Genomic DNA, 24,520 nt, shown 5'->3' with positions numbered 1-24,520 from the left:
TACCACCGGTCTTAACTGGACAAAAAAAAAACGCAGTCGGGGCTAAGCAATTTACAAGTTAAATGCAACATCACTTTAGCCCGGAGAATTTTCTGGGCTTAACTTTTTCAACAGATTTAAATCTGTGCTACCAAATTAACTTGTTCGTTGCTTGTTTAGAATTTGTTTAAAAACATCAAAACTGATGTTTGGAATGACAATTATTATTTTAAATATTTATTTAATAGTTAGTTAAACTTTTTTTTTCAAAAACACAAAAGAAAACCTAAAAGCGAAAAATATGACAACTCTTTATTTTTTTGTGTCAGCTGATTTCGGAACATTTAATATGCAGTGCTGCCAATTTTTCTCGGTAAGACCCGAGGCGTTTTTTTTATCCAGTTAAGGCTTGGCCACACCGGAGGGTATGCGGTAGAGGTACGGGTAGCGGTAACGATATTTGTATGAAAAAAATTCCACATCTGAACGTTGATATGTCAGTTTGGAATTTTTTTCATACAAGTACCGTTACCTCTACCCGTACCGCTACCGCATACCCTCCGGTGTGGCCAAGCCTTTAAAGGCTTGGCCACACCGGAGGGTATGCGGTATAACGGTAACGATATTTGTACTAAAAAAATTCCACACCTGAACGTTGATGTGTCAGTTTGGAATTTTTTTCATACAAGTACCCTCACCTCTACCCGTACCGCTACCGCATACCCTCCAGTGTGGCCAAGCCTTAAGACCGGTGGTAATAAAAAACACACCTAATAAGTGTTAAACGAGCTGTCAAATCCATACAAATTTTTGACAAATTTACCCATAGTTTTTACATCGTTTCATGAATTCCCGTAGTCTAGTATTGACCCAAAAACTACATTAGTGACTAAGTAACAGAGTTCCTACTGTCGGTACATTTTGGTTTGTGTATTTGTTTTGAATTTAATGAATTTGGTTTTCTTTTTTTTTTTAATTTTCTTTTCGCTTTTTCATTTTCATATTCATTTCGAAATGTCGTCGGCGTGAAAACAAACTTCACATAATTATGAAAGTTTTTGCACAAAATGAGCCTAGTACGCAGCTGAAGCGAAAAGAAAATGTCCACACAATATTTCTATAACGAAATCTTATTAAATTTGTTTTGTTTTTGCTTTATTTTCGGATGTTTTTTCTGGAATTTTTTTATTTATATTTATATTATTTTTATTTGGCTACCTGATGGTATTTTTTCGTTAACATGTCCGCTGTTGACTTTGAAGACTTGAAAATTTTTCGTTTCGCATCATGCAGCGTACTAGGCCTTAGTAGGCAGCTCTAGCGAAAAATTGGAGATTTTTCACTCATTTGTCACTTACTTTTTTACTTTCCTGTGCATTTTTCTTGACTCCAAGAGCACTGTTGACGGCTTTTCACTTCTAATTCATTTATTTCTTGCTTTAAAAATCCAATAGATAGACATGGTATTTGCATCATTTTACACATTATATAATTTTTGTCCGTACTTTAATTAAGTTGTTTCTACTGTAAAATATTTCCAGTGTTTTGTTGTGCATACCCATTGGAACTTGGAAGTCTTATTGGAAAGTTCAACATTCCTTGTTGTATTTTTTTTTTTTAATCAAAATGCACTTTTCAATCTGACATTTTACGTTTATTTTTATTTTTGTAAAAACATAAAACAAAAAAAAATAAATAAATAAAGTTACAATAAAATGGAATCCCCAAATAGTTCAAAGGGTAAAAGTTCTTTCTTTTTTAATGCACAAGTATTCTTCTTATAACAATAAAATTTATAGAATTTGAAATAACCGGTGTATCAAGAAGCGGACGAGTCCGCAAAAAATCCTCCAAACTCCTTGATTTCCGTTCACCCGATGAAATCGAACCCAAATCAAAGAAAACTGCTGCAAAATTGGCAAAAAATCAATCATCAAAAACATCTCCAGACAACATGGCACCCAAATCAGATTACGAAGCAGCCGAATCTGATGAAGATTTTGATGCAGAAGCAGCTATCGATCAGACACTCGATGATAACACTGACACAGACGAGGATTTAGATGTTGACGTTCCAGTTGATGATGAGTCTGCTGACGAACACTCTGAAGATCCAGTTGTTCAACAGAGTTTATACATGAGTGAAAAGTCCAACAAAAAGAGAATATTAAAGGATGGAAAGGTGAGGCAAGAAAACAAGACAAAATCAGCCAAGTTCTCTAGCAACTTTGGCACTACGCGACTGGGTCGCACGTACTTTCTCTTAGAACTCTTTATTATTAAATTAGTTACTATTTTTATACAAATTTGGTAAATGTAAGATGAAAAAAAAAATTAAATGCACGACTGGATCGCACGTACTTGCTCTTGCAGTTCAGAGCACTTTTATGTTAGGATACCTGTAGAGTCTGAGAGCTGTCTCTATATAAATATTTCAGAAATTTGTTTGTTTGTTAAAAATAATTTTTGAAGTGAAAACTTCTTTAGTATCGTAGTGATTTGAAACAAGATGAAACGAAAACGCGACACGACTTCTACTTGTTATAACTTTTTTGTTTTAATAGATAGATGAATGAAATTTGTACTGTAGATAGGTAATTAAATAAATTCTAATTGTACAAAATTTCAATTAATTTCATATTCAAAATTCGGAGATAACGGTAAAAAGATGTTCTTTTCCAACATACGTTATGTCTTTTGATCTAGTGCACATACAAATTTGATTTAACTTTAATACGCATGCTGATAACATAACCTTTTATTTGATATATCACACATAACGTTACGTGCTCTACAAGTTACACAATCTTAAATTTAAAAAAATTTTAAAAATACCTCAAAAGACCTGTGGAGATCTGTTGGCGATGACCAGCTACCAGTGTAGGAAGTACCGTAATCTCAGTCTGGAAATTCGACATGGTTGACTTTAGATAATTTTTTAATAGAAAAACTTCCTAGGAAAAATTTCCCCTATAAAAATACCTATCGGCAATGAAGTTTTTCCCCCGAAGTATTTCTATCTCTGATTTGATAGGGAACAGATCTTCTGAAGCAAAAATGTCAGTGTTTTTCTTTGAAAATAATCTGTAACAAATTTTAAATTATTATTATTTATTTATGTCGAGTTCACCCCACAAAAAACAAATGCAAACTTTTGCTGGAGGAAGAGGAAGTAACTAGGTTTTTAAAACTGGGTATCGACTCTTTGAATGAAATACAATCAAAATTGGAGCTGTCAAAATGTTCGAAAAAATATGTTCGAAGGATTTTTTGTTTTGTTAAGTTGGCTGTATTTCTCTCCCGAAAACGAAATTCCGATGGAGATTCCCGATATGGAGAAAAATTTCCGGGAGAGAAAATCTACTCCCAGGAAAATTTCTCACGGGAGATTGCCGATAGGGCTGTGTGTATTTGTGTTTAGAATTTTTTATCTTTTTAATGGTTCATCCAAAAGGCTTGACAAAATCATTTCTTTTATAAAATTGGCCGCTCTACAAAAAAGCTCAAATTAATTTTTTTGATTTACCCCCGCGTTTCGAAGTTATTCAACTTTAAAATATAAAAAGTAATTTTTTCTTATTTTTTTTCCGATTTTTTTGACGAAATTATTAGGTTTTTCAAAAAATTTGGCAAAATTTTCGAATATTTGTATTCTATATTGTGTTTTGGTTTCACAGATCCTTTTATATAACTCTCAAACCCCTAATACTATCATATTAGATTTCTTTAATAAATTCGAATTATTCATTTTTTCAACTAAAAATTATTTTAATTAATTTTTCGCGTCCGTTTTTTTTTAATTTTATAAATTCAATTTTGTAGAGCGTTCAATTTTATACAAGAAAATGATTAAATCTAGCCTTTTTGATGAACCATTAAAAAGATAAAAAATTCTAAACACAAATACACAATCTTTCCCATACAAATCGTATGGGAAATAGAAATTTGCGATGCGGCGGTACTTTTATAGTTTTTTTTTTTCGTCATTTCCAACAATATTTTCAACAATGCTTTGAACAAAAAAATCAGTCTAATGTACAGCATTACGTGTGTTAAATTTAATCAAAATCGTTAGAGTCGTTTCCGAGAAAATTGCAATAACTCTAAAATTTTGTATCGGAGGTATACGTTCTAAGCGAGATATTAAAAAACAAACAAAAAAAATAACCTTGGAAATTACGAAAAAAACATCCATACCAAATTTCAAGAAAATCCGTCAACCCATTAAGGCTGTAGCTACTTGTACAGATGGACGCACAGACCGACGGACGTCATGACATAACCCACTTTTTTGTACTTCTCCATCATCGTAATGTTAGTTTTGATTAAAACATCGACATTTTTTTTTTTTGACACGAAACCAATACTTGCACTATAGATAGAGCAAGTAAAAACATAAAATTTGTTATTGAAATAAAAAAAAAAAAAAAACAACATCGTAAATCTTTTATAGAGATGCATTTTTCGAAAAAAAAATTAAACATCGTTAGAGCCGTTTTTTTTTTTTTGAAAAAAAAGTTTTAAAATAAAACTAGAACAAATTTCAAAAAAAAAATTCAATATGCCGTTTTCGAAAATTCGATTTTTCAAACAAAAATTTTTCAAAATTTTATTTTGGATTTATATAAAAACTATGTAATTGCTTTTGTGTAAAAATTTTCGCTGAAATTAAGCAAATCGTTTGGGAGAGAATCAGATTTAAAAAATACAGTTCTATGAGAGGTACCGTTAATAACCGTTTTTGAAAAAAAAAAACTTTTTTCAAAACTAATACTTGATTTTTTTGATGAAAATCGTAGGAGCTATTTTTAAAAAAATTAAACTTTTCCAAAATTGGTATATGACAGGTACCGTTATTTTTGGTCTAAAAAAAATTATTTCCAAAAAACCCCTCTGCACAAGACCCAAAAACTGCTACATACCATACATACTGTTTAGGCCGTAGCTCTTTATACAGACCGACAGACATCCTGACAGGCAGACGAACTTTCGAGACCCACTTTTTTCGCATTCTCTATCATCGTAATATCATGGAAAAATGTTATCTCAACTTTTTTTACGAATGAATAACTTGTATTGCTTATTTATTTTATAAAAATTTAATTGACACAAATCTAAAACCAAACTTAAGAACTTGGTACACTTTTACATCTCAGTACTTTTTGTGCCAGCATAATTTTAACATACGAGAACTTGGGTTTTTTTTACATTGATGTTTTTATTGTGATATACCTTAACTGATGTGTTGTTTCTTTCCGTTGCAGGTTGTAATGGAAAAAGCCCAACGAAAGGATAAGGGCAAATCAAGATTTACAGCTTACATGCTGTGGGTACGAGATGCCAGAAGGACTGTCTTGAACAATAAAAACAACTGCCAGGGTAGTGGTGGTATAGTAGCTTTAATATAAAACTGTTTAACTTTTATTGCATCTTTTTGCATCCACAGAATTAGCCACTCGCAAATTAGGAGAGATGTGGGCTAATGTTCCTGCAAATGAGAAGAGTATGTGGAGAAGAAGGGCAAAGCGACTTGCTAAAAAAACAAAACAAAATGACGATGGTCAAGGGAGCAATACTACTAAGTCTGTTCCATCTTTTATTAACCGAGCCACGACAAGTCGCACGAAGAAGATCGCTCAACAAGCATCCTCAGCGGGTGCAGGTGGTGTTCATTCTGGTGGCAAATTGAGTTCACCAACTCAATCGCCACCGAATTCAATATTTGCTTCAACAATTAAAATTGGAAGCAATACGATGACTCAGCCAGGAGCATTTAAAGTAACTGGTATTGAACCAATCGATGTGGCTGCTCATTTAAAGCTCCTTGGAGACAGTTTGTCGATTATTGGCGAACGACTGAAGGAGCATGAGGGACAAATAACTGTGTCGGGTAGCCTCTCGGTGCTTTTAGATAGTCTTCTGTGTTCGATTGTTCCGTTAGTTTGCTTGACCACACAAATACCGGGTATGGAAAATAGAAAAGGTCTGAGTGATAATCTACATGCGACCATGGATAATATTGCTTACATAATGCCGGGTCTTTAAATATTAATTTAATTGTAGATTGTAAGAAACTCTGTACTGAGGTATTTTGTAAAATAAAAAATTAGAAGAGGATATCAAGTTGATTTTTACGTATTTTGATATTTCATTTCAGGAAACAAAATACCTAGCATCTTAAGCAAGTCACTAGCTAGTCGCTCATTGTACCATAAGTCATGCTAGTGCAGTAAAGAATTCATGAACGCATCACTACCTTTGCATCGCAACATTTTTTGTGGCATGAAAATACCTTACCTCCAAAACATTAGCTTTTCACCAGAATAAGAATTCCTGATAAAATTATTCTTCTTTTTCCGACGGTTGTCACCAATTTAAAATAGACCGTAAGGTTCACTGTGAACTCATATCTATAAACCTCATAGGATTAGAACAAAAAACGTCACTGGAAAAATCATTGATAATACAAGATAAAACAGTCACCGCCACAAAAGAAAACCATGGGTTCCCGAGGTAATAAACTGATGTCAAAAACGCTCAAAAATTATTGGAATACTATTTTATAAACAAATTCGGGTAAACGGTCCTAATATTAGATGACGAGGAAAAATAAAAATTGAGAGACAAACATACATAATTATAAGTTCTTCTTTTAGTCTATTTAATAGACCCGAGCTCCAGAGCAAAAATAGAACAAATTCGTTCAAGACTTTTTATTGGCGATTATGATTCCTTGGCATACAAGAATACTCCAGCCAAAAGTGCTACTAAATCCATTGGTGCATTTCTGAGAAAACGGCAACACTGGTCGGTTTTCAGTTTTTTTGATTTAACTCGAAAACCAAGCCTGACTTTGAAATGGTTCAAAGACACTTTTCATAGCAAATTAAATTTTCTGTCAAGTTAAGATGGTTAAAAAATTTTAAAAATTATTTTTGTCTAAAATTCTAACCTAAAATCAAAGAAAAAAAAGTTAAAAAATTGACAATTTTATTTTTTTTTACTAAATCAAGGGGCATTTTGTGTATGTAGCCGGGACGTCCAAACTTTGTACTAATGAAATAAAGAAGAGGTAAAATCCTTTGATAATATGCAATTTTTAATTTTTTTTGTCAAGAAACAACTTAAATGTACCTATTCAAAAATTAGCACTTTTTCTAAATTTTTGACTTTTTTAGTTAAAAGCAAGTTTTTAAAACTCGATAAAATCGTATTAATTGGTAACTTTTAGACTTTTAAAGTAAACATACTTCGAGGGATTGATTTAATATAAACTAAATATGACAAACAAAAAAATTTATTTGCATCCTTATGGCCTTTTGTGCAATTTTGTGTATGTGCATTTTTATAAATTTGGGTCGAATGGATGGACAGAGAGCCATTAGCTTTGGTCTATTGCATAGAAGAACATTTAATACCAACTCTTTTACTGTTTTCAATGGCCTGAAAAACAATTCTTGTAAAATCCGCGACCAACGAAAAGTTTCTCTTGAAAAACGAAAAAAATACTCTAATGAGTTTGAAACAAAATAGCTCAGGGAAATTAGTAAATCAAATTGCACTTTTCGCGGGACAAATTTTTTTCATGGAACGTATTTAGGTGAATGTCCTTATCGTAAGAGTGAATTTTTTGGGATGATAAGATATCGGGAACAGCCGCCATCTTGGAAAAGAGGTCGGTGCCGTTTTTATTTTATAACTCATTTTACTCATTTAAACCATAAATGTCCGAGGGTAGACTTATTATCAATTAAATTATCTAAAAAATGATATACAAATGAATTCCGTGAGTTAGTTAAATTCAATTTTATAGTCGGTCAAAGTCCGGGTTCTTCTCGCAAGGTTAAGACAATATGACATTTTTTCAAATATCTGAAGAACTTTTGATTTGTTTGGGATTTTCTTAAAGAATGAATTATAGCACTTTTAATTATCTATGAAATGAACCCTTTATTGTTTTTGTAACCATCACATTGTAGAGGCAACCAAACGTCGAAGTCATGATATACGATTTTTTAACTGAACATATTTGGGATTTCAATAGTTCAAATAAACAATCAAAAATTAAACACAATAGTCTCGAAAACATAACGGCTTACACACCTCATATCTTGAGTTATACTTATCGTAATGCTGAGATTGAGGTGTTCATGTTTAGGAAAAATGACAGGGTATCAGTTCTTATATTTAGAATTTTAAATAGTGTCACTTGAGCTTATTCACATTAATTGGAAAATTCACTTCATTTAAAACCTCGGAAACCATATAAAGGTTAACATTAAAGATTTCAAACTTTGAATTCAATATTTAGACGAATATAGTTAAAAAACTGTTTACTTATATTTTGGTTATACCTCCACTTCAAAAATTTGCTCGGTCTAATAGAAGAAAACTTGTTATTTTCTCACTTTTGGATAGTAGAATGTGAACTTCGACGTTAGATGGCTTATACATTATGTTGGTTACAGTAACGATAAAGGGCTCATTTCATAGATAATTCAAAGTGCTATAATTCATACTTTAAGAAAATCCCCAACAAATCAAAAGTTCTTCAGATATTTGAAAAAATGTCATATTGTCTTAACCTTGCGAGAAGAACCCGGACTTTGACCGACTATAAAATTGAATTTAACTAACTCACGGAATTCATTTGTATATCATTTTTTAGATAATTTAATTGATAATAAGTCTACTCTGGGACATTTTTGGTTTAAATGAGTAAAAATGGAGTTATAAAATAAAAACGGCACCGACCTCTTTTCCAAGATGGCGGCTGTTCCCGATATCTTATCATCCCAAAAAATTCACTTTTACGGTAAGGACATTCACCTAAATACGTTCCATGAAAAAAATTTGTCCCGCGAAAAGTGCAATTTGATTTACTAATTTCCCTGAGCTATTTTGTTTCAAACTCATTAGAGTATTTTATTCGTTTTTCAAGAGAAACTTTTCGTTGGTCGCGGATTTTACAAGAATTGTTTTTCAGGCCATTGAAAACAGTAAAAGAGTTGGTATTAAATGTTCTTCTATGCAATAGACCAAAGCTAATGGCTCTCTGTCCATCCATTCGACCCGAATTTATAAAAATGCACATACACAAAATTGCACAAAAGGCCATAAGGATGCAAATAAATTTTTTTGTTTGTCATATTTAGTTTATATTAAATCAATCCCTCGAAGTATGTTTACTTTAAAAGTCTAAAAGTTACCAATTAATACGATTTTATCGAGTTTTAAAAACTTGCTTTTAACTAAAAAAGTCAAAAATTTAGAAAAAGTGCTAATTTTTGAATAGGTACATTTAAGTTGTTTCTTGACAAAAAAAATTAAAAATTGCATATTATCAAAGGATTTTACCTCTTCTTTATTTCATTAGTACAAAGTTTGGACGTCCCGGCTACATACACAAAATGCCCCTTGATTTAGTAAAAAAAAATAAAATTGTCAATTTTTTAACTTTTTTTTCTTTGATTTTAGGTTAGAATTTTAGACAAAAATAATTTTTAAAATTTTTTAACCATCTTAACTTGACAGAAAATTTAATTTGCTATGAAAAGTGTCTTTGAACCATTTCAAAGTCAGGCTTGGTTTTCGAGTTAAATCAAAAAAACTGAAAACCGACCAGTGTTGCCGTTTTCTCAGAAATGCACCAATGGATTTAGTAGCACTTTTGGCTGGAGTATTCTTGTATGCCAAGGAATCATAATCGCCAATAAAAACTCTTGAACGAATTTGTTCCATCCAAAAGGGTCTATTCAATAGACTATTTGAGTAAAACTGAAATTTTTAAAATCACTTGAAATTAGTAAACTGGACTTAGTTTTAAAGAAAAAAACATAAAACCATTATAACTCGAGAACCAAGAAAAACGAGAAAATTACCTCATAAGTTTTTTGAAATAGAATTCAATTCAAAAATCCATGGTCTGTAGTAGTGATTGTGTTTACTTCAATTAATGCAGGCCCGCATGAATTAATATTTTATATAATGTCGGAGCTCTAACTCCGAAGGTTGTAACTTAACCTTCCATCCTCCAACATATTTTTTTTGACATATAATATGTCAAAACAAAAAGCAAAGCAATAATAACATAATAATAATAAATAAGAATACTAAAAACTAAAATAAAAGGGACATGCTCAGTTTTGAAAGTGTGTGGTTGGATTAGAAGGTTAACACAAAAGATATCTGTATAGCATTTCAAATGACTAAAACTTCAATTTACTAATTTTGTATCGACTTGGAATAGTTTTCAAAATAAAATATTTTAAAGCGGAATATCAGATTAAAATCCATTCTCGATACTTCAGCGGTAACATCTGGGTTTAACATTTTTTTTCCTGATTACTACATACTAGTTTATTCTTGTCGTTCCACGTTTTTAGTTGGCTTTTTTTAGAGTCAGTTTGGGAGAAATATTTTAAAGCCTTTTCAATTCGCCAATTCGAAGCCATGTGCCATGACCTTAACTAGGTATAGCCAATTAATATTTGCGACCCGCTATGTAAAGGATTGACTTCAAAATTCAAATTTTTAGAATATCAACTTCTCTGTCTAGATTTTCAGCCATTTCTGCTTCCTATTATTAACATCATTTCACATTGAGAATACGAGATGAAAATAGAATAAAAGAAATGAATCAACACTCGCTTAATATTTTGCTAACAAAGTTTTTTTTTTAATGAAGCCGATAAATTAATTTATAAAAAAAAATACATATATAATTTTTGTTTTAATAATAATTATATCTTAATATTAAGGTTGGGGTTTTTTTTTTTAGGTATGTATGTATAAATGTAATTTATTTAAATAATAATATTTTTTTGCTCAAACACAGTATAAAGACATTATGTTAAAAAAAGAAACAATAAAATTGAGTTGAACAAATAATTAAATTTTTAAATTAAACATATAATATTTTTTTACTTTTATTTTAATTCTTTTTGTTTTTAATTTTATTTCTGTGAAATTAAAATAAGAATTATTTTGCAGGACCATCGCCATATTGCAACAATTTTTGTTCAATTTGTTTTTATTTTATAACTTTTTTTGTTTTGTTTTGTTTATGATTTTTGGAAACGTCCACCAACAACAGCTTGAAGGATGTTAAGAAAAGTATTTTAAGGCTTCGAAAAACGTTTCTAAAAAAATACAAAACAGTTAGATATTAATATAAATATTATTTTTATAATCACATACTTCTTCTTTTTCAGTTGGCTCAGTATCATCCTTCAAATGTCGAGATCGCCTCTTATCTCCACTATTCAGTAATTGAGCGACTTTTGTTTGTTTAGCCAAATCAAGGGCCTCTTTCTTGCTTCGCAATGCACAATCTTCAAGGGTTTCGGCAGCTTCAAACATTCCTTGTCGCCGATAAAGAGCACCTAGATTTTTCAGAGTTGTTGTTACAGTCGGTGAGTCGACTTTGGCAGCCTTATGCCAACCACCATACTCGCCATATGGTGTATTCTCACGATTGTCGTACTTGTGTTCTTCTCGTTCTTCAGCAACCTGAAAATTTGTTTGAATCGTTTGTTTCTTGTTTTTTTCTTTTCTTTTTTTGTTTTCTTTCTTTATTTTTTAACCAAAAACTAAAAATAATACTTGTTTTTTTTGTATATGCTTAAAAAAAATATTAAACTTGGGTAAATATAAAAAAATATAATTTATGGTGCACCAGTTCCTAATTTTAAACATTTTTTTTTTCGCCTAGAGTTCTCCAATTTAATCTGAATCATGCGAATAATATATTTTAGTTAAGGACGAATACCTTTTTATTTTGTTAATTCAGTTTCAAATGAAATGTTAATACAGATACACTCCGCTTCAGCTGGATGGGTGCAAAATCTTTAGACGGTTCATAATCAACTCACAATTTTGTATTGTTAACTGTTTTTTAATATTTTAAGAAAGTTATTATAGATTATAATTATTTAGGTTGGTGTCGAAACTTTTTTTTGCTACCCATATGAGCTGATTCTGTCGTCTTAGAAGAGCATATTCAGCTGCAGAACAATAGAACTTAAATAAGTCAAAGCAATAAACGGAAGAAAATCGAACGGGGATATACATTTAAGGGCTTGTTCCAAAATTGGCGTTGTCACCAGTGATAATAATAACATCCAAATTCTCAAAAAAAAAAAAAAAAAACATAAAAGAAAGACTCGTAATTGGGGAATAATATACAGCCTTGACACTAACTCTAATGCGGAAGTGTGGAATTTATCACCACGGCATATAAAAAAGATAAAGAATTATTGAGAATCGCACCTCAAACATAACGCAGCATATCCTCAGGGGGAGGATCCTGCCAGTGGTAATGATCTTTCAGCTATGAATTAGATACTCCAGGTATCAACATATAATTCAGTAAAAATCAAGAATATTCATAACCAGAAATCGCTAAGATATACTAGATATTACTCTTGTCTGGAATGCTCTCTACATAATAGAGGGCACTCTTGAAAATTCCTTTTGTATCGAAGGCACAATCAATAACGCACTGAAAAGTTAAGTGACGAAGTTGTTAATGACTAAACTGAATTTCGCATTTCATCTTCTCATAGAATTCTATGATAATAAACTACTCAAAAAAAAATAGGGCCCATCCAGGATTTATTTTGAAATTTTTCAAAAATTACTCAATTGCTTAACATTTTTAAATCGAATCAATTAATTGTAAAGCTAACATGGTGTATGCACAGTAAATCGTTGTTCAAAGTACTGGTAAGTACTCATTCACATGTAAGCTCTACAATGCATTGATTCGGTTTGACAAATGCTCACTAATTAAGTAATTTTTACGCAAATTTCAAAATAAATCCCTATTTTATTTTTAGTAGTTTAATTATCAAAATGGCGAGTTAAAAAAAGGTCTCCGTTTCAAAATATTTTAAAATGCTTTGATACATTTCTCGTATGTATTGGAAAACTTCTTTAAATCAAAGTTTCACATTGGAATACGAAAAATCTAAGCTTAAACAGCTTATATCTTGAGTAATATTGACCTCATCTTCAAGGCTTAGGGAAAATGACTGTGCATGATTCATAACGTGAGTTTTAGTAAATAAGGCTATAAAACTGCATACTCACATTTTGGTCATACCTACACTCCCAAAATTTGCTGTGAGCTGTCGGTCTATTATAAGTTAATTGTTTTATTTATATTATAAAATATAAAGGTACTTTTAAGAAACACAATCTCATACAAATTAAAAATCAAGTCCGGAATCGTTCGTTGACGTTTTGTTTCATTATATTTTAATTGTGGGCAGAGTTTTAATTTCATTAATTACATTGAAAAAAAAAAAAAAACAGTAAGACCTATAGCGTTCTTATGCCCATATTATTGCCAAATTTCAAAATAAGTTTTATATCAAAACACATTTTTTATGCTTTAATTTGGAATGGGGGACTATCATAATTTTTGTCGTGAAAGAAATTCCAAAAGAGATTCACGATTGCAAAACAAATTGCGGGAGATAAATATTCCGAGAAAACCAAATTCCCCTGGAGATTCACCCATTCAAACTTCGAGTTATAGAGAAAAATCAGAGATCAGAAATAAATCTCAACCTTTTGAAAGGTTTCTTAATAACTCTTATTTGTTGCCATTTTCAATACAGGTCATAAAATAACCTTTATTTTTAAAAAAGAAAAATTTCGGTCAAGGTCTGAGAGAAACCTTTATTTGGTATTTTTTTATGTTTCGGTCAACCAGTGAGATTTATCGCTTAGAGAAAAAAATAAATCTCATCTGTAAATGTATCAATTAGAAAGAACTTTGAGAGTCTATTTAGTTCATACATTATTTAATACAGAAACTTAGAAAAAACATCCTTTTCATATTTATTTTTGTAAAATAAAGACATTCTTGACATATTCGACATTTTCCTTTGAATTGACCATTTTTGATTTATTTTCAGCGAAAAGGGTTAAAGGTTGACCTTTTCCATTTATTTTTTTTTGTAAAAATCTCAATCATTGAGAGATATTTAAAAATATAAAAAATAAATCTCAACCGAAAACCTTTATTTTTGATTTAAAAAAAAATCTCAAACCATAACCGAAACTATTTAAAGTAATGTGGTAACTCTCACAGATAAACCGATTGAAAATAAAGGTTGACTGTTATTTCTGGTCTCTGAGAAATATTCTTCTTAAAGAAGTTCGAGTTATGTACTTTCTGTTCTTTTCAAACGAATAATCAACTTTAAAATGATTTTTTACCTATTCAGTTTAAGCGAAGTGTATGTTAAAGTAACTGATATTTAATTTAATTAATCAATTTGGAACTAAATGCATTATTGACTTTCCATCCACCAACTATAAATCACACATAAAAATAAAAAAATAAAAATAATAAAGTAAATTAAAGTAAAAGATAGATATTTTGCGCTATAAAATTATTTTATTCATTTGTAGCAAAATGCTCAAATATACAAATATTAACTTCTATAAACGTACAATTTTTAATTTAATATTCAATGGAAGAACAGTTCTGTACCTATGCTAAACTTATTGCAAAACCTTAGTTTTTTTTTTTTTTATTTTACAATAATATTAAGCTCGTAATTATGGTAAATATCTAGTTAATCTAATAATTGAGAAATTTGCTTAGCTCTTGGTTCGACTACGTTCTGTGTCGTGACGTGTCATTTTGTTTTCGGAGTAAGAAAATATTGAGAGAAATAGAGTTAAAAAAATACTAGTGTTTTTTTAGCACTTTTTGTTGATATTAATTTATAACAATTTTTTTTTTTTGTAAATTTTAATTTTGTTTGTTTAATTATTTTTTATATGGTAAGATTATATGCAGTGATCTCATGATGATTTGTTCGGTAAGAACTTATTTAACATTTCCTTTACACCTTTCTATAAGAAAATAAAAACATGAAAAAAAAAACAAATAGTGTTAGGTCAGAATTAATTTTGTTGGTCAGTTAATGAAAATGAACATTTTTTTTCGTTAGTAAACAAGGACGCAGTTAATATTTCAATTAATGTTAATAACTACATTTTTAATTTATTTATTTTTTTGTTTAGATATCGCTTGGTAAAGAAAGTGTCGCTTTTATAAATAATGCGATTTAATATTATTTGAATCACTTTTTGATTTCGTATGTAGAGTTTATATTGTTTGTTTTATTTACGAAATAAAATTTATTAAGGGTTAGAGGGTAAAGATTGAAACGTAAAAAAGAAAATTTAAGAAACATGGAGTTAAATACACTTCTGCGTGATTTTAGTGCAGAGAAACTACATTTGGGTTTATTATGTAAGTTTCTTCATAACGGATGTTGTTAAATTTTTGATATAATCGCAATCGTCAAACTCTATCGTAAAGTGCACCATTGTATATTAAAAAAGCACACCACTCCATACAGAAATTGCTCTTTATTAAATTCATTTCGTTTTTATTTCCTTCAATTTGTTCTTTTCCGTGGCATAGTACAAATCTCTAGAGTATTAGAAGTGTAAACGGCTTGGATATAAAAAGAGGACTATTTGATGATTCTTAGTATGTTTATTAAATTTTTCTCAGTGTATCTCCGACCAGGTTAGGCTCTTACGCAACCTACTATTTTCGACATCGATGCCGTAATTACCCTTGTTCTAAGCGTACCCCAGAAAGGAGTTTGTTTAACTGGAGACGGTTCCAAATAATGGTTTGATAACGGAATAAAAGAGGCGAAAATGAAGATATAAAAATCTCAAACAATAAGCGTTTAAATGGGTTAACATTAAATTTCAAAAACAAATAAAATCAACATTTTGCCATACATACATATGTATAAATAAAGTAGTTTTTAAAAAGCAATTTGATGTGATTCCAAGTATTAGTTTTTGACTGGTCGATAATTGATCTCATTTTATTGGATTTCAATAACAGAACTAATAAATGTATAGAAAAGGAAAGATGCCAATCGAAGCTCATCTTTTGCTATTCTTAAAGAGAGGTAATGTAAGAGAGTGTATTCCATAATAAAAATTCATAGCACTTACGAAACCGGCACTACACCTTCAATAGGGACTGATTAAACTTTGATGACTTGCCAAAGCTTAGATCTGAATGATCTTATGAACAAAATATTGATGAAATTATTATAGTATGGCATTTCATCATCCATAATACCAACGGTAGAATTTGTTAGTTAAATAATTTGTGCACAGACAAATATGCCAACCTAACTATTATTTTCGACTATAATAGAGAGACTGTTTTTTTTTTACATACAAAAAAAGTTAAACCTTAATTATTATTAATTAATAAATACCTAACATCAAAACCATTCATAAAGTTCAATATCTTAAATCTGAATTAGGAACAAAACAAAAAAGTAAAAATTGATCATAATTGTATGTAAAGGAAATGAAATAAATTTGTATTACCAATAACCACACGAAAAATGAATTAAATAAACAATAATAAACAAACAATATGAATTTTAAAATAGTTTTTATTTGTATAAAAAAATAAAATAACCACGATGAAATAAGTTGAATATGACTAGGATTTTTTTTCTCTCTTTAATTTCTTTTCATGCAAAATTATATTGTTTTAAATAAATTAATAATGAAATGGATTACACATTTTGAACAGCACTTTTATTGAAATTACAAAATAACTGATTGTCAGGATTAAATGCCGTGATTGATTCCGTCGGCGTCTTTTCAAAGACTGCTATTTCGATGTTGACGACCGAAAACGTGAATAAATGTATAAAGGATCACTATGCGACAAAACGGCCACAATTCAAGCATGGCACGAAAAGGTGATTTCACGACATGACAACGCTCGGCCTCACGTTGCCAAATTCGTTTTTAAACTAATAGGTACTATTTGAAAGGTCACTAGTAAATTCCTATAACAACCTGAAAACGCTCAAATGCGAACTCGCACTCCACCTGCCAAGTTACGTAGATATTGCGCCTCATTAAGACTTAAAAATATTATCGATTTAAGGTGCGAGCACTAATTTTGAGAGAATAAAGCAATACAAACTGCTTAAAAGGCAACTAACAATAAAGTATTTCTGGAAAAACTTAAGTCTCACTTTACAAAGCCTTCATCACCCCAGTCTTGATTTTTGGTGTGAAGATGTATGGACTCCGTTGAAGTACATATGTTGGATTATTTTTAGAGAAAAATTCTTCGCTTGAGTTTAGGGTTCACCTGGAATTGGAAGATGGTGATAAAAATACAACTACGCATGGAACGCAAGAGCGACCTCAACAGTTTTTGACTTCACTCTAAGGCAGACGGGTCACGCAATTGGAAGGTGACTTCAACCACCTTAACGTGCCTTACAGTAGGATTGGAGTGGAACTGGATGGAAAAGCTTCTTGTTTGAGGCCCAAATGTAAGTTAAATATGGGAATTACAGGACCTTGTCTATGGTCTCCATTAGACTTTTCAATTTCAAGAATACAAAAATTTTAATAATTTTCTAACAAAACTTTTAACCTTAATATTTTGTACTATAACTGGTAACGCATCATTAAATTACTATCTATATAGTACCTAAATTAAAAATACCTGGGGCCAGTTTTTCAGTGCTGAGTTAACTCACATATACCTAAATTAAAAATACCTGGGGCCAGTTTTTCAGTGCTGAGTTAACTCACAATTAGTCAATCCTATAAATGAATTTAAACCCAATTAAACTCAAAAAGCAGTTTTTCAGAAGATATCCATAATTAATACATTAAAACTTATCAAAGTCATATAATTAAATAAATCTGTAGTGAGCTACCTCGTAATTAACTCTAATTGCGCACTGAAAACTGCGCCTGAATTTCGCAATGAGAATTTAATATCTTAAACAAAACTTAAATGTTGAATTAATATTTTAACGGGAACAACCCAACATATCACAGTATCATCATAGGAAGTCTCATTTCGGATAGCAATAATAAAAAAAGTCATCACAAAATTTTGGATGACACATCCATTTATGAATATTCTGTCTTTTGTTTTTTATTGTTTCTTTTGATTAAATGTCATGAGTTGTTCTTTGATAGGCTGCCCATGATGCCTATGCAGTGATTAGTTAAGTTGAAACCGATGGAAACCACTTTATAGATCTGAACTTAAAATCTACACTAAGAATATTAAATTACAAATAATTTTGTAAGAAGAAAAAAACAAAAAAAAAAAAAAGAAGTTGAAACGAAACATAAAAGCGACACTCATCAATAACAAACAAAAAATCTTATAAGCTTAAAAATTGTTACCACATTTGGTACTAAGAAGATTTATGTATTTAAAAATCAAAATTCTTTCAACTATTTTATGTAGTAAAAATTAAAAGAATTGACAAAGAGATACAAATACAACAAAATAAAAAACATAATGAATACAATAAAGCAAATAATTTCAACAACTTACCTGCCAAATTGGTTTATTTTTGCTATCAATAGCTCCAAATTCTCTTTCATGGGCTCTTGTTAGCACTTGTTTGTATAAAATTTCAGCCTCAGAATATTTGCCCTGTTTCAAATAACAACTGGCTAAATTATTTTTGGTTTTTGCTACATTTGGATCGTCTGGGCCTAATTTAGTTTCATAAATTTCCAAAGCTCGTTGATAGTATTTTTCGACTTCGTCGTATTTGCCTTGATTTTGGCACAAAAGGGCTAAATTGTTTAATTGCTTAGCCACATCTGGATGATCCTTGCCAAGAACCTTTTCACGAATTTCTAATGCACGTTTACACAAGGGTTCAGCATCCTTGTATTTGCCACGTTTGCCATACAATACTGCCAAATTATTTAATGTTGCAGCAACAGCAGGATGATTTTCACCAAGTGTTTTGCCTCGAATTGATAGAGCATCGTTAAGAAGATTTGCAGCTTCCTTGTATTTGTTCTATTTTTTTTTTTAGATTTAAAATAATGATTAGTGATTAGATTAGTGAGTTTTGAATTTACCTGATCACGATAGACCAAGGCCAAAATATTCAACATTGTAGCAACATCTGGATGATCATGTCCACTGGTTTTTTCCAAATCTTCCAATGCTTGCTTACATAAAGGCACTGCTACTTCGTACCTATGAGTAAAATTTTTGATTATTTCATGAAATCTAGCAGAGATTACTTATTACAAACTTACCTTCCTTGTGAAGCATATTGGATTACTAAATTGTGCAATGTGCGTAGTCTAGCTGGAATTTCATAGCCCGAAGTTTGATTTGCAAACTGGCTAGGTGGAGTTGGTGACATATTATTTCGTTCTTCATGCTCTTCATCTGGGAATAATTCAACTACAGGATCAGTACGTGATTTCTCATTACATTCCTCTGGTTCTTGATTATCATCATATTTCTTAACCGAAGCCATAAATTCCAAATGCTTTTTCTCTTCTTCCAGCTGAGCAACCAATTGCTCAGAAGCTTGAAACTTTTGTTGAGTATTGGCTAATTCATCTCTTAGCCAAGCATTCTCCTGATGCAAACGACGCACTTGAGTTTTGAGTTTTTGTTTTTCAGCTTCGATATTTTGAAGATGTGATGCTAGAGCCATCATAACTTGAGCCTCACTAACACCCAATTCAATGTGCTCGATATTCTTTTGAACAATATCAGATTTTTCATTATCACGATGGGCTTCGCCCATGCCAGCAATAAGTGAGACATGTTCAACACGCAGGGCCTCCAAACCTTGAAGGACTGTTTTCGTGTTGCTGACGATTTCGTCTTGTGTCATTTGTGTCATTTTGCCAATGTTTTCGATTTTTCGACTATAAAAATGAAGAAAAGAAAAAAAAAATATTTTAATACGTTTCAATTGATGGTGGTGTTAGAAAAAGATCCAATAGCTGTGAGTTTTGAGATTTAATGATACCAAACACGTTTGAAGTGAAAGATATTAAACTTTTTAAGTGAGATAGATAGAAACCGCTATCGATGGTTCGACCAATGAATGCAGTTTTGCCATTCTTAATTGACCGACATTGCACTTTTGTCAAAAACTTGAATCAATTACTTTAGTTTTGAATTGTTTTGAACATTTTTGAAAAAAAACTTGCATTCAATGCATCTTTAACATAACGAAAGATCTTTAAATACAAATATTAAATTATATTTTTTTTTGTTTGAAGATCGGTGTTCTTGACTCGAATGTCACTTTTCGACAGATAGAACAAAAACGTAATACCTTTTTGGTACTTGACTCGAATGTCATTTTTCGAAAGATAGAACAAAAACGAAATACCTTTTTGGTACTTCTTTCTTTATCAAGCAGTTTAATAGTGTCCATTAATTTCGTTTCGGTATAGCATTTTTCATTTTCGGTGTTTAAAAAATCTTTCAAATTATTAAAATCAACAAAAATTCATTTATCAAAGACATAACACCCAAGAAATTAAAAATTGCAATATTTTAACTATATCATAAAATAAAAAGGTTTGCAATTTTTATCACTTAAGAATGTTTTTGAAGCTTATTTGTGCAAATTGATTAAGAAGAATTTTTGTTTTTAATTGTTTTGATTAGAGATGAAAATATTTTCAAATATACATAAATTATTTCAAATACATGGATTTCGGAGTAAGGTATCCTCTATAATTTGATGCACTTGCTTTTTGTTTTGTAGTAGGGTTCCCCAAATATCAACACAGAATATAAATTTCCATGCATGCACCAAGAGAAAGGAAAATGTAAACTTATACACTTCGTTAAAATTCTAGATTTTGCAATACATTTTCTTATAATCGTTCTTTCAAATCTTTGAAGTTTTTCTGACACCAGGGATATGTGAAACCATGAAAGAAAATGTATAATGTTTTATACATAATTTCAATAATTTGAATTTAGATCAGAGAAGTTTAAAAATCCGCTGAGGCTACTTTCCCCTCTTGAAGAGCTTACCTCACATTTTTAATTTTTCATTTAGTATAACTCCTTGGAGTTTAATATCTTTTAAAACTAAAATATTTGCCCGTTTTATCGCGCTAGATGGTTCCCTCTCGGAAAATCGTTTCGAAAACATATTACTTTACATTTATGATATCTTTGAAGTATGTAGTTTAGGGAAAGCTCTAAGGGCCATTTTCTGAAACGAAACTTAAGTAATTATGAAGAACATAAATTGTTATTCCCCTTCTTTTTCCTCTGTGTAAACTGTCACATAAGGTTTTATGCAGAACATAAATCGATAAGCTTCGTTTGAGCAAACGGCTCTAAGTGATTGTTCATTTTAGACAGAGCTTCAAAAATTCTTTCATTATTGGTTTATAATATCTGCATTGTGAATGGATATGAAATCAACAAAAGTTGCTGGAAAATCGTTAAGATATATATTATTAAAGAGAAAGGGACCTAATATAGACTCTAATAATGCGCCTGAATCAACATTTATTTCCCTTGAGAATGAAGAGTTTAAAAGAATTTTCAAATTACGATTGGTCAAAAAGTTGTTGATATTTTAATAAACTAGAAGGAAAGTTAGGTGAAATTAATTTCGAAATAAGACCCCAGTGCCAAACTGAATGGAAGGCTTTTCTGAGATCCAATTAGCACGCCACTTTTCTGAAACCGAATTGTATTGAAGCCATGATTTAGTTATCCAAAATGAAAACTGAAATATTTCCACTATTTTTGATAAGGCTGTTTTGGTCTATTTGAAGAAAATGTGAATACAAAATTTTGTCAACAAGAATTTTGAAAGGATTTTTCCTAAATAAAAAAGTATGTATTTTTTGTTTTTTTTTTATTTTTTTTATTTTCGGAAGCAAATATTTTCGGATCAAAGTCTAGAAACAAATTATGGTTTACAGATATGTGTTCACAATGAACAGGCCCATCTATTTATGTAAAAAATACGAATTTATTTTTTTTTCGGATTTTCGAGAAAAAATCAAGGTTCCCTTGAGTAAAAAAAGTGGATTTTTAAAAAATTCCTCTAAATCCATCGAGTGAGCCATCAAAAGAAAGTTGTCTTTAAGCTCTATTTATAGCTGAAAACCAAGACTTTCTTGGATGTTTGGTTGCTGAATTATTTGCAATCGAAATACATAATGAAATTGGTCGAAAGTCTTCGACATTTGCTGAATTTGAACAATTAATTTCGCATTTTTCCAAGACAAAGGAAAGCAACTATCATTAATGATAATTGTTATAGTCGGTAAAAGTGTTAATTTGGATTTCCTTATAACGAAATTTAAATTTCATCTGGGCCATATGACTTTTTATTATTCACAGATTTTATGGTATTTAAAACAGGAGCTGTGGATGCAAGTTCGATTGCGGAAACTTATACTCAGTACTAATTTGACAGTCCTATGGCTTAGTATTTGTGTGAGAAGAAATAACTTGGTACCGATTTGAGTGGTATAATAACCAAGTCCTAGTTGATTTTGAGGACGTAGCTAGTACGCGTTGCCAAAATAACAGTACTTGTACTTAAATCTTAAGTGAAGAAATGAGTTGATACCAATTTGAGTACTAAATTTATGACTAGAACCTGTATTAGTGCTATGACTTTGTGAAGAAATTTAAGTTAGCCCATTAAAAAAGTATACAAAAACCTACCTCACAGTTCAAACTTTACAAAATGTACATAATTATAAAAAAAAACATGTTTTCATTTTATGAACTTCGTGAAAGCAAACATCAGGTCACTACCCTAAAAAAAACGGAAAAACTCCTTATACCTAAATGATGAAAGAAAGAAACTATATAACCATAACAAAAACAGAAAAAAATTATAATCGTTTAACACTCACTTCTACATTTTTTATTGCCCCCATTTAACATAACTATACAAACAAAATTAATAGCTTTCAACACTTTTACCAAGGATCTTAGTAAAAACAAAAAAAAAAAAAATACAAATGGAAGTCATGAATCCATAAACAGTTGTTGTTATTTGAATTTTTCAACTAGGGAATTTCTTATTGATTTTTAACAAATTTTGAAAACTATAACCTCAAGGAATTGACGAATGAACAAAAAAAAAAAACCCACATTCCAAGAGAAAAAATTGATTGATTGATAGTTTCATCATGGTGTTTTATAGGAATTTTCAGTTTTTTTTCTATTTTTTTATTCATTTTTTAAATTGAAAAAATAAGTTAATACAAAAAAAATACTTACATTCTGTAATCGTTAATGGCCTTTGAAATGATCATTTTATTTTTTAGTATTTATTAATAAAAATAAATTTAAATACTTTTTTTTGTTAACTATTTTTAATTATTGTTCTCAGTAATTATTGTTTACTCATTGTTTTTAAATTTATTTTTGTTTTTTTAATTCTTAAATAGAATTTAAGCAGTAGATTATTTTTAAAATACACTCAATTTAACAGTTTAAAGGCAAAGCACTGGTTATTTTTTTATGTACGATAATTTTTGTATTTTTTGTTAAATATTATTAATTTTATTGTTAGTTTTTTTTGTAAATATATACGTTTATGTATAAGAAAACATTAAAATTGTCTCAATATTGTTTTTTAATATTTATAAGTAAGCTATAATAAATTAGTAAGAAATCAGTAAAACTCGTTGGTATATCGGATCGGACTTTAGAGCATAGCACTGGGACAGCACAGCACAGAGATAGAGAACCAACAAAAAAAGGAAAAAGAAAGTATGAAATCAAAATAAATATTAAACAACAAAAGAAAAATGAGTCACCATTATGCTATGCTTGAGAATATATATATTTTGTAGGTAGACGACGACGACGAGAAAAATATGACACAAACGTGAAAGCTTCGCATAAAAAAAATTTCACACAAACACACACACAATCGCTTTTTTTTTTTACAAAAATATTCTTTTTAATCCTGTGAGTTTATTAAATATCTCTTAAACGACTGTTTTTGAAATATCAATTTTATTGAAGTATTTCTAATACTATTTATTGTTTTTTTAGAGCAGTTTTTAAAGATTTTTAAAATAGAAATAAATTAATTTCTTTAAACAGGACGGACGACTTTTAGCACTTTATATGCAGTGTAAATGAATTCCAGGAATGAAAAATTCATCAACCCTCCCTTGGAATTGAAGCGAGCTAGCTACCAAAAACTTTGAACGAACCAAGACCAACCAACAACAACCGACGAAGGGGAAATTATTGATTTTTTCAAAAACAACAAAAACAAATGTTTTTAATACGAAGTTAAAGCTTTTAATTCGAAAACAAAAGTTACTATACTCCCGTATACTAAGGGTAAACGCACTTGCTCATTTGGGTAGATAAATGTTTAGGAACAAAAAAAAATAACAACATAACAAAAACACAAAAAAGGGGTAGTTATTAATTATTCGGTTGAAATATTTTTTACCGGGAAGTGTTTGGGTAAGCAAAACCATTTGGTGGTGGTTCAAAGGTTTCTCAACAAATTAAGAAAGAAAAAAATATATATACCGGTAAAATGTTGGCTCGATACAAAGGGACTATTAAAACCTGTAAATCATGAGGAATACGCATGTTTGTTTTTTTTTAGTTGTCATAAATATAGAGGATTTATTGTAACAGCTGGTTTTCAAATTGTGGTTTGCCAGCTCAAATTAAAGAGAATAGTGAATTTTT

The 24,520-nt window shown here is 30.2% G+C and overlaps 2 protein-coding genes across 4 annotated transcripts; one reads left to right on the top strand and one right to left on the bottom strand.

Annotated features, from left to right (window-relative positions):
• Positions 1 to 1,588: 1,588 nt before the first annotated feature.
• Positions 1,589 to 6,107, top strand: LOC129919017 (HMG box-containing protein 4). Of its 2 annotated transcripts, none has more exons than XM_055999816.1 (4): positions 1,589 to 1,719; positions 1,779 to 2,161; positions 5,244 to 5,358; positions 5,426 to 6,107. In XM_055999816.1, the coding sequence occupies exons 1-4, from the start codon at positions 1,695 to 1,697 to the stop codon at positions 6,022 to 6,024; spliced, it is 1,122 nt and encodes a 373-aa protein (XP_055855791.1). In that variant the 5' UTR covers positions 1,589 to 1,694; the 3' UTR covers positions 6,025 to 6,107. The 2 variants fall into 2 exon arrangements, with proteins under 2 accessions (XP_055855791.1, XP_055855790.1); XM_055999815.1 differs by having other exon boundaries at positions 5,244 to 5,367.
• A 4,637-nt stretch (positions 6,108 to 10,744) lies between these two features.
• LOC129919015 (kinesin light chain) lies at positions 10,745 to 23,193 on the bottom strand. 2 transcript variants are annotated; one of them, XM_055999813.1, is made up of 6 exons: positions 23,078 to 23,191; positions 19,096 to 19,722; positions 18,913 to 19,033; positions 18,371 to 18,850; positions 11,179 to 11,490; positions 10,745 to 11,120 (listed from the first exon to the last, which is right to left on the bottom strand). In XM_055999813.1, exons 1-6 carry the CDS (start codon positions 23,110 to 23,112, stop codon positions 11,100 to 11,102), a joined length of 1,596 nt encoding a protein of 531 aa, XP_055855788.1. In that variant the 5' UTR covers positions 23,113 to 23,191; the 3' UTR covers positions 10,745 to 11,099. The 2 variants fall into 2 exon arrangements, with proteins under 2 accessions (XP_055855788.1, XP_055855789.1); XM_055999814.1 differs by lacking the exons at positions 10,745 to 11,120; positions 11,179 to 11,490 and adding an exon at positions 14,396 to 14,853 and having other exon boundaries at positions 23,078 to 23,193.
• Between the last annotated feature and the right edge of the window lie 1,327 nt (positions 23,194 to 24,520).

This window comes from Episyrphus balteatus, chromosome 4 (assembly GCF_945859705.1).
Source record: "Episyrphus balteatus chromosome 4, idEpiBalt1.1, whole genome shotgun sequence".
Classification (NCBI taxonomy): domain Eukaryota; kingdom Metazoa; phylum Arthropoda; class Insecta; order Diptera; family Syrphidae; genus Episyrphus; species Episyrphus balteatus.
The sequence above is the reverse complement of the archived record's forward strand: the minus strand, read 5'-3'. Positions and strand labels throughout refer to the sequence as shown.

Bases quoted from the DNA above. Each gene is read 5' to 3' on its own strand.
- LOC129919015 (XM_055999813.1), bottom strand. From the start codon at position 23,112: ATGATCATTTCAAAGGCCATTAACGATTACAGAAT. The intron at 19,723-23,077 runs GTAAGTATTTTT...TCATTTTTATAG, and splicing joins GCCATTAACGATTACAGAAT to TCGAAAAATCGAAAACATTG. The intron at 11,121-11,178 runs GTATGTGATTAT...GTATTTTTTTAG, and splicing joins AGCCAACTGAAAAAGAAGAA to AAACGTTTTTCGAAGCCTTA.
- LOC129919017 (XM_055999815.1), top strand. From the start codon at position 1,695: ATGGAATCCCCAAATAGTTCAAAGG. The intron at 1,720-1,778 runs GTAAAAGTTCTT...TAAAATTTATAG, and splicing joins ATCCCCAAATAGTTCAAAGG to AATTTGAAATAACCGGTGTA. The intron at 5,368-5,425 runs GTATAGTAGCTT...TTGCATCCACAG, and splicing joins CAACTGCCAGGGTAGTGGTG to AATTAGCCACTCGCAAATTA.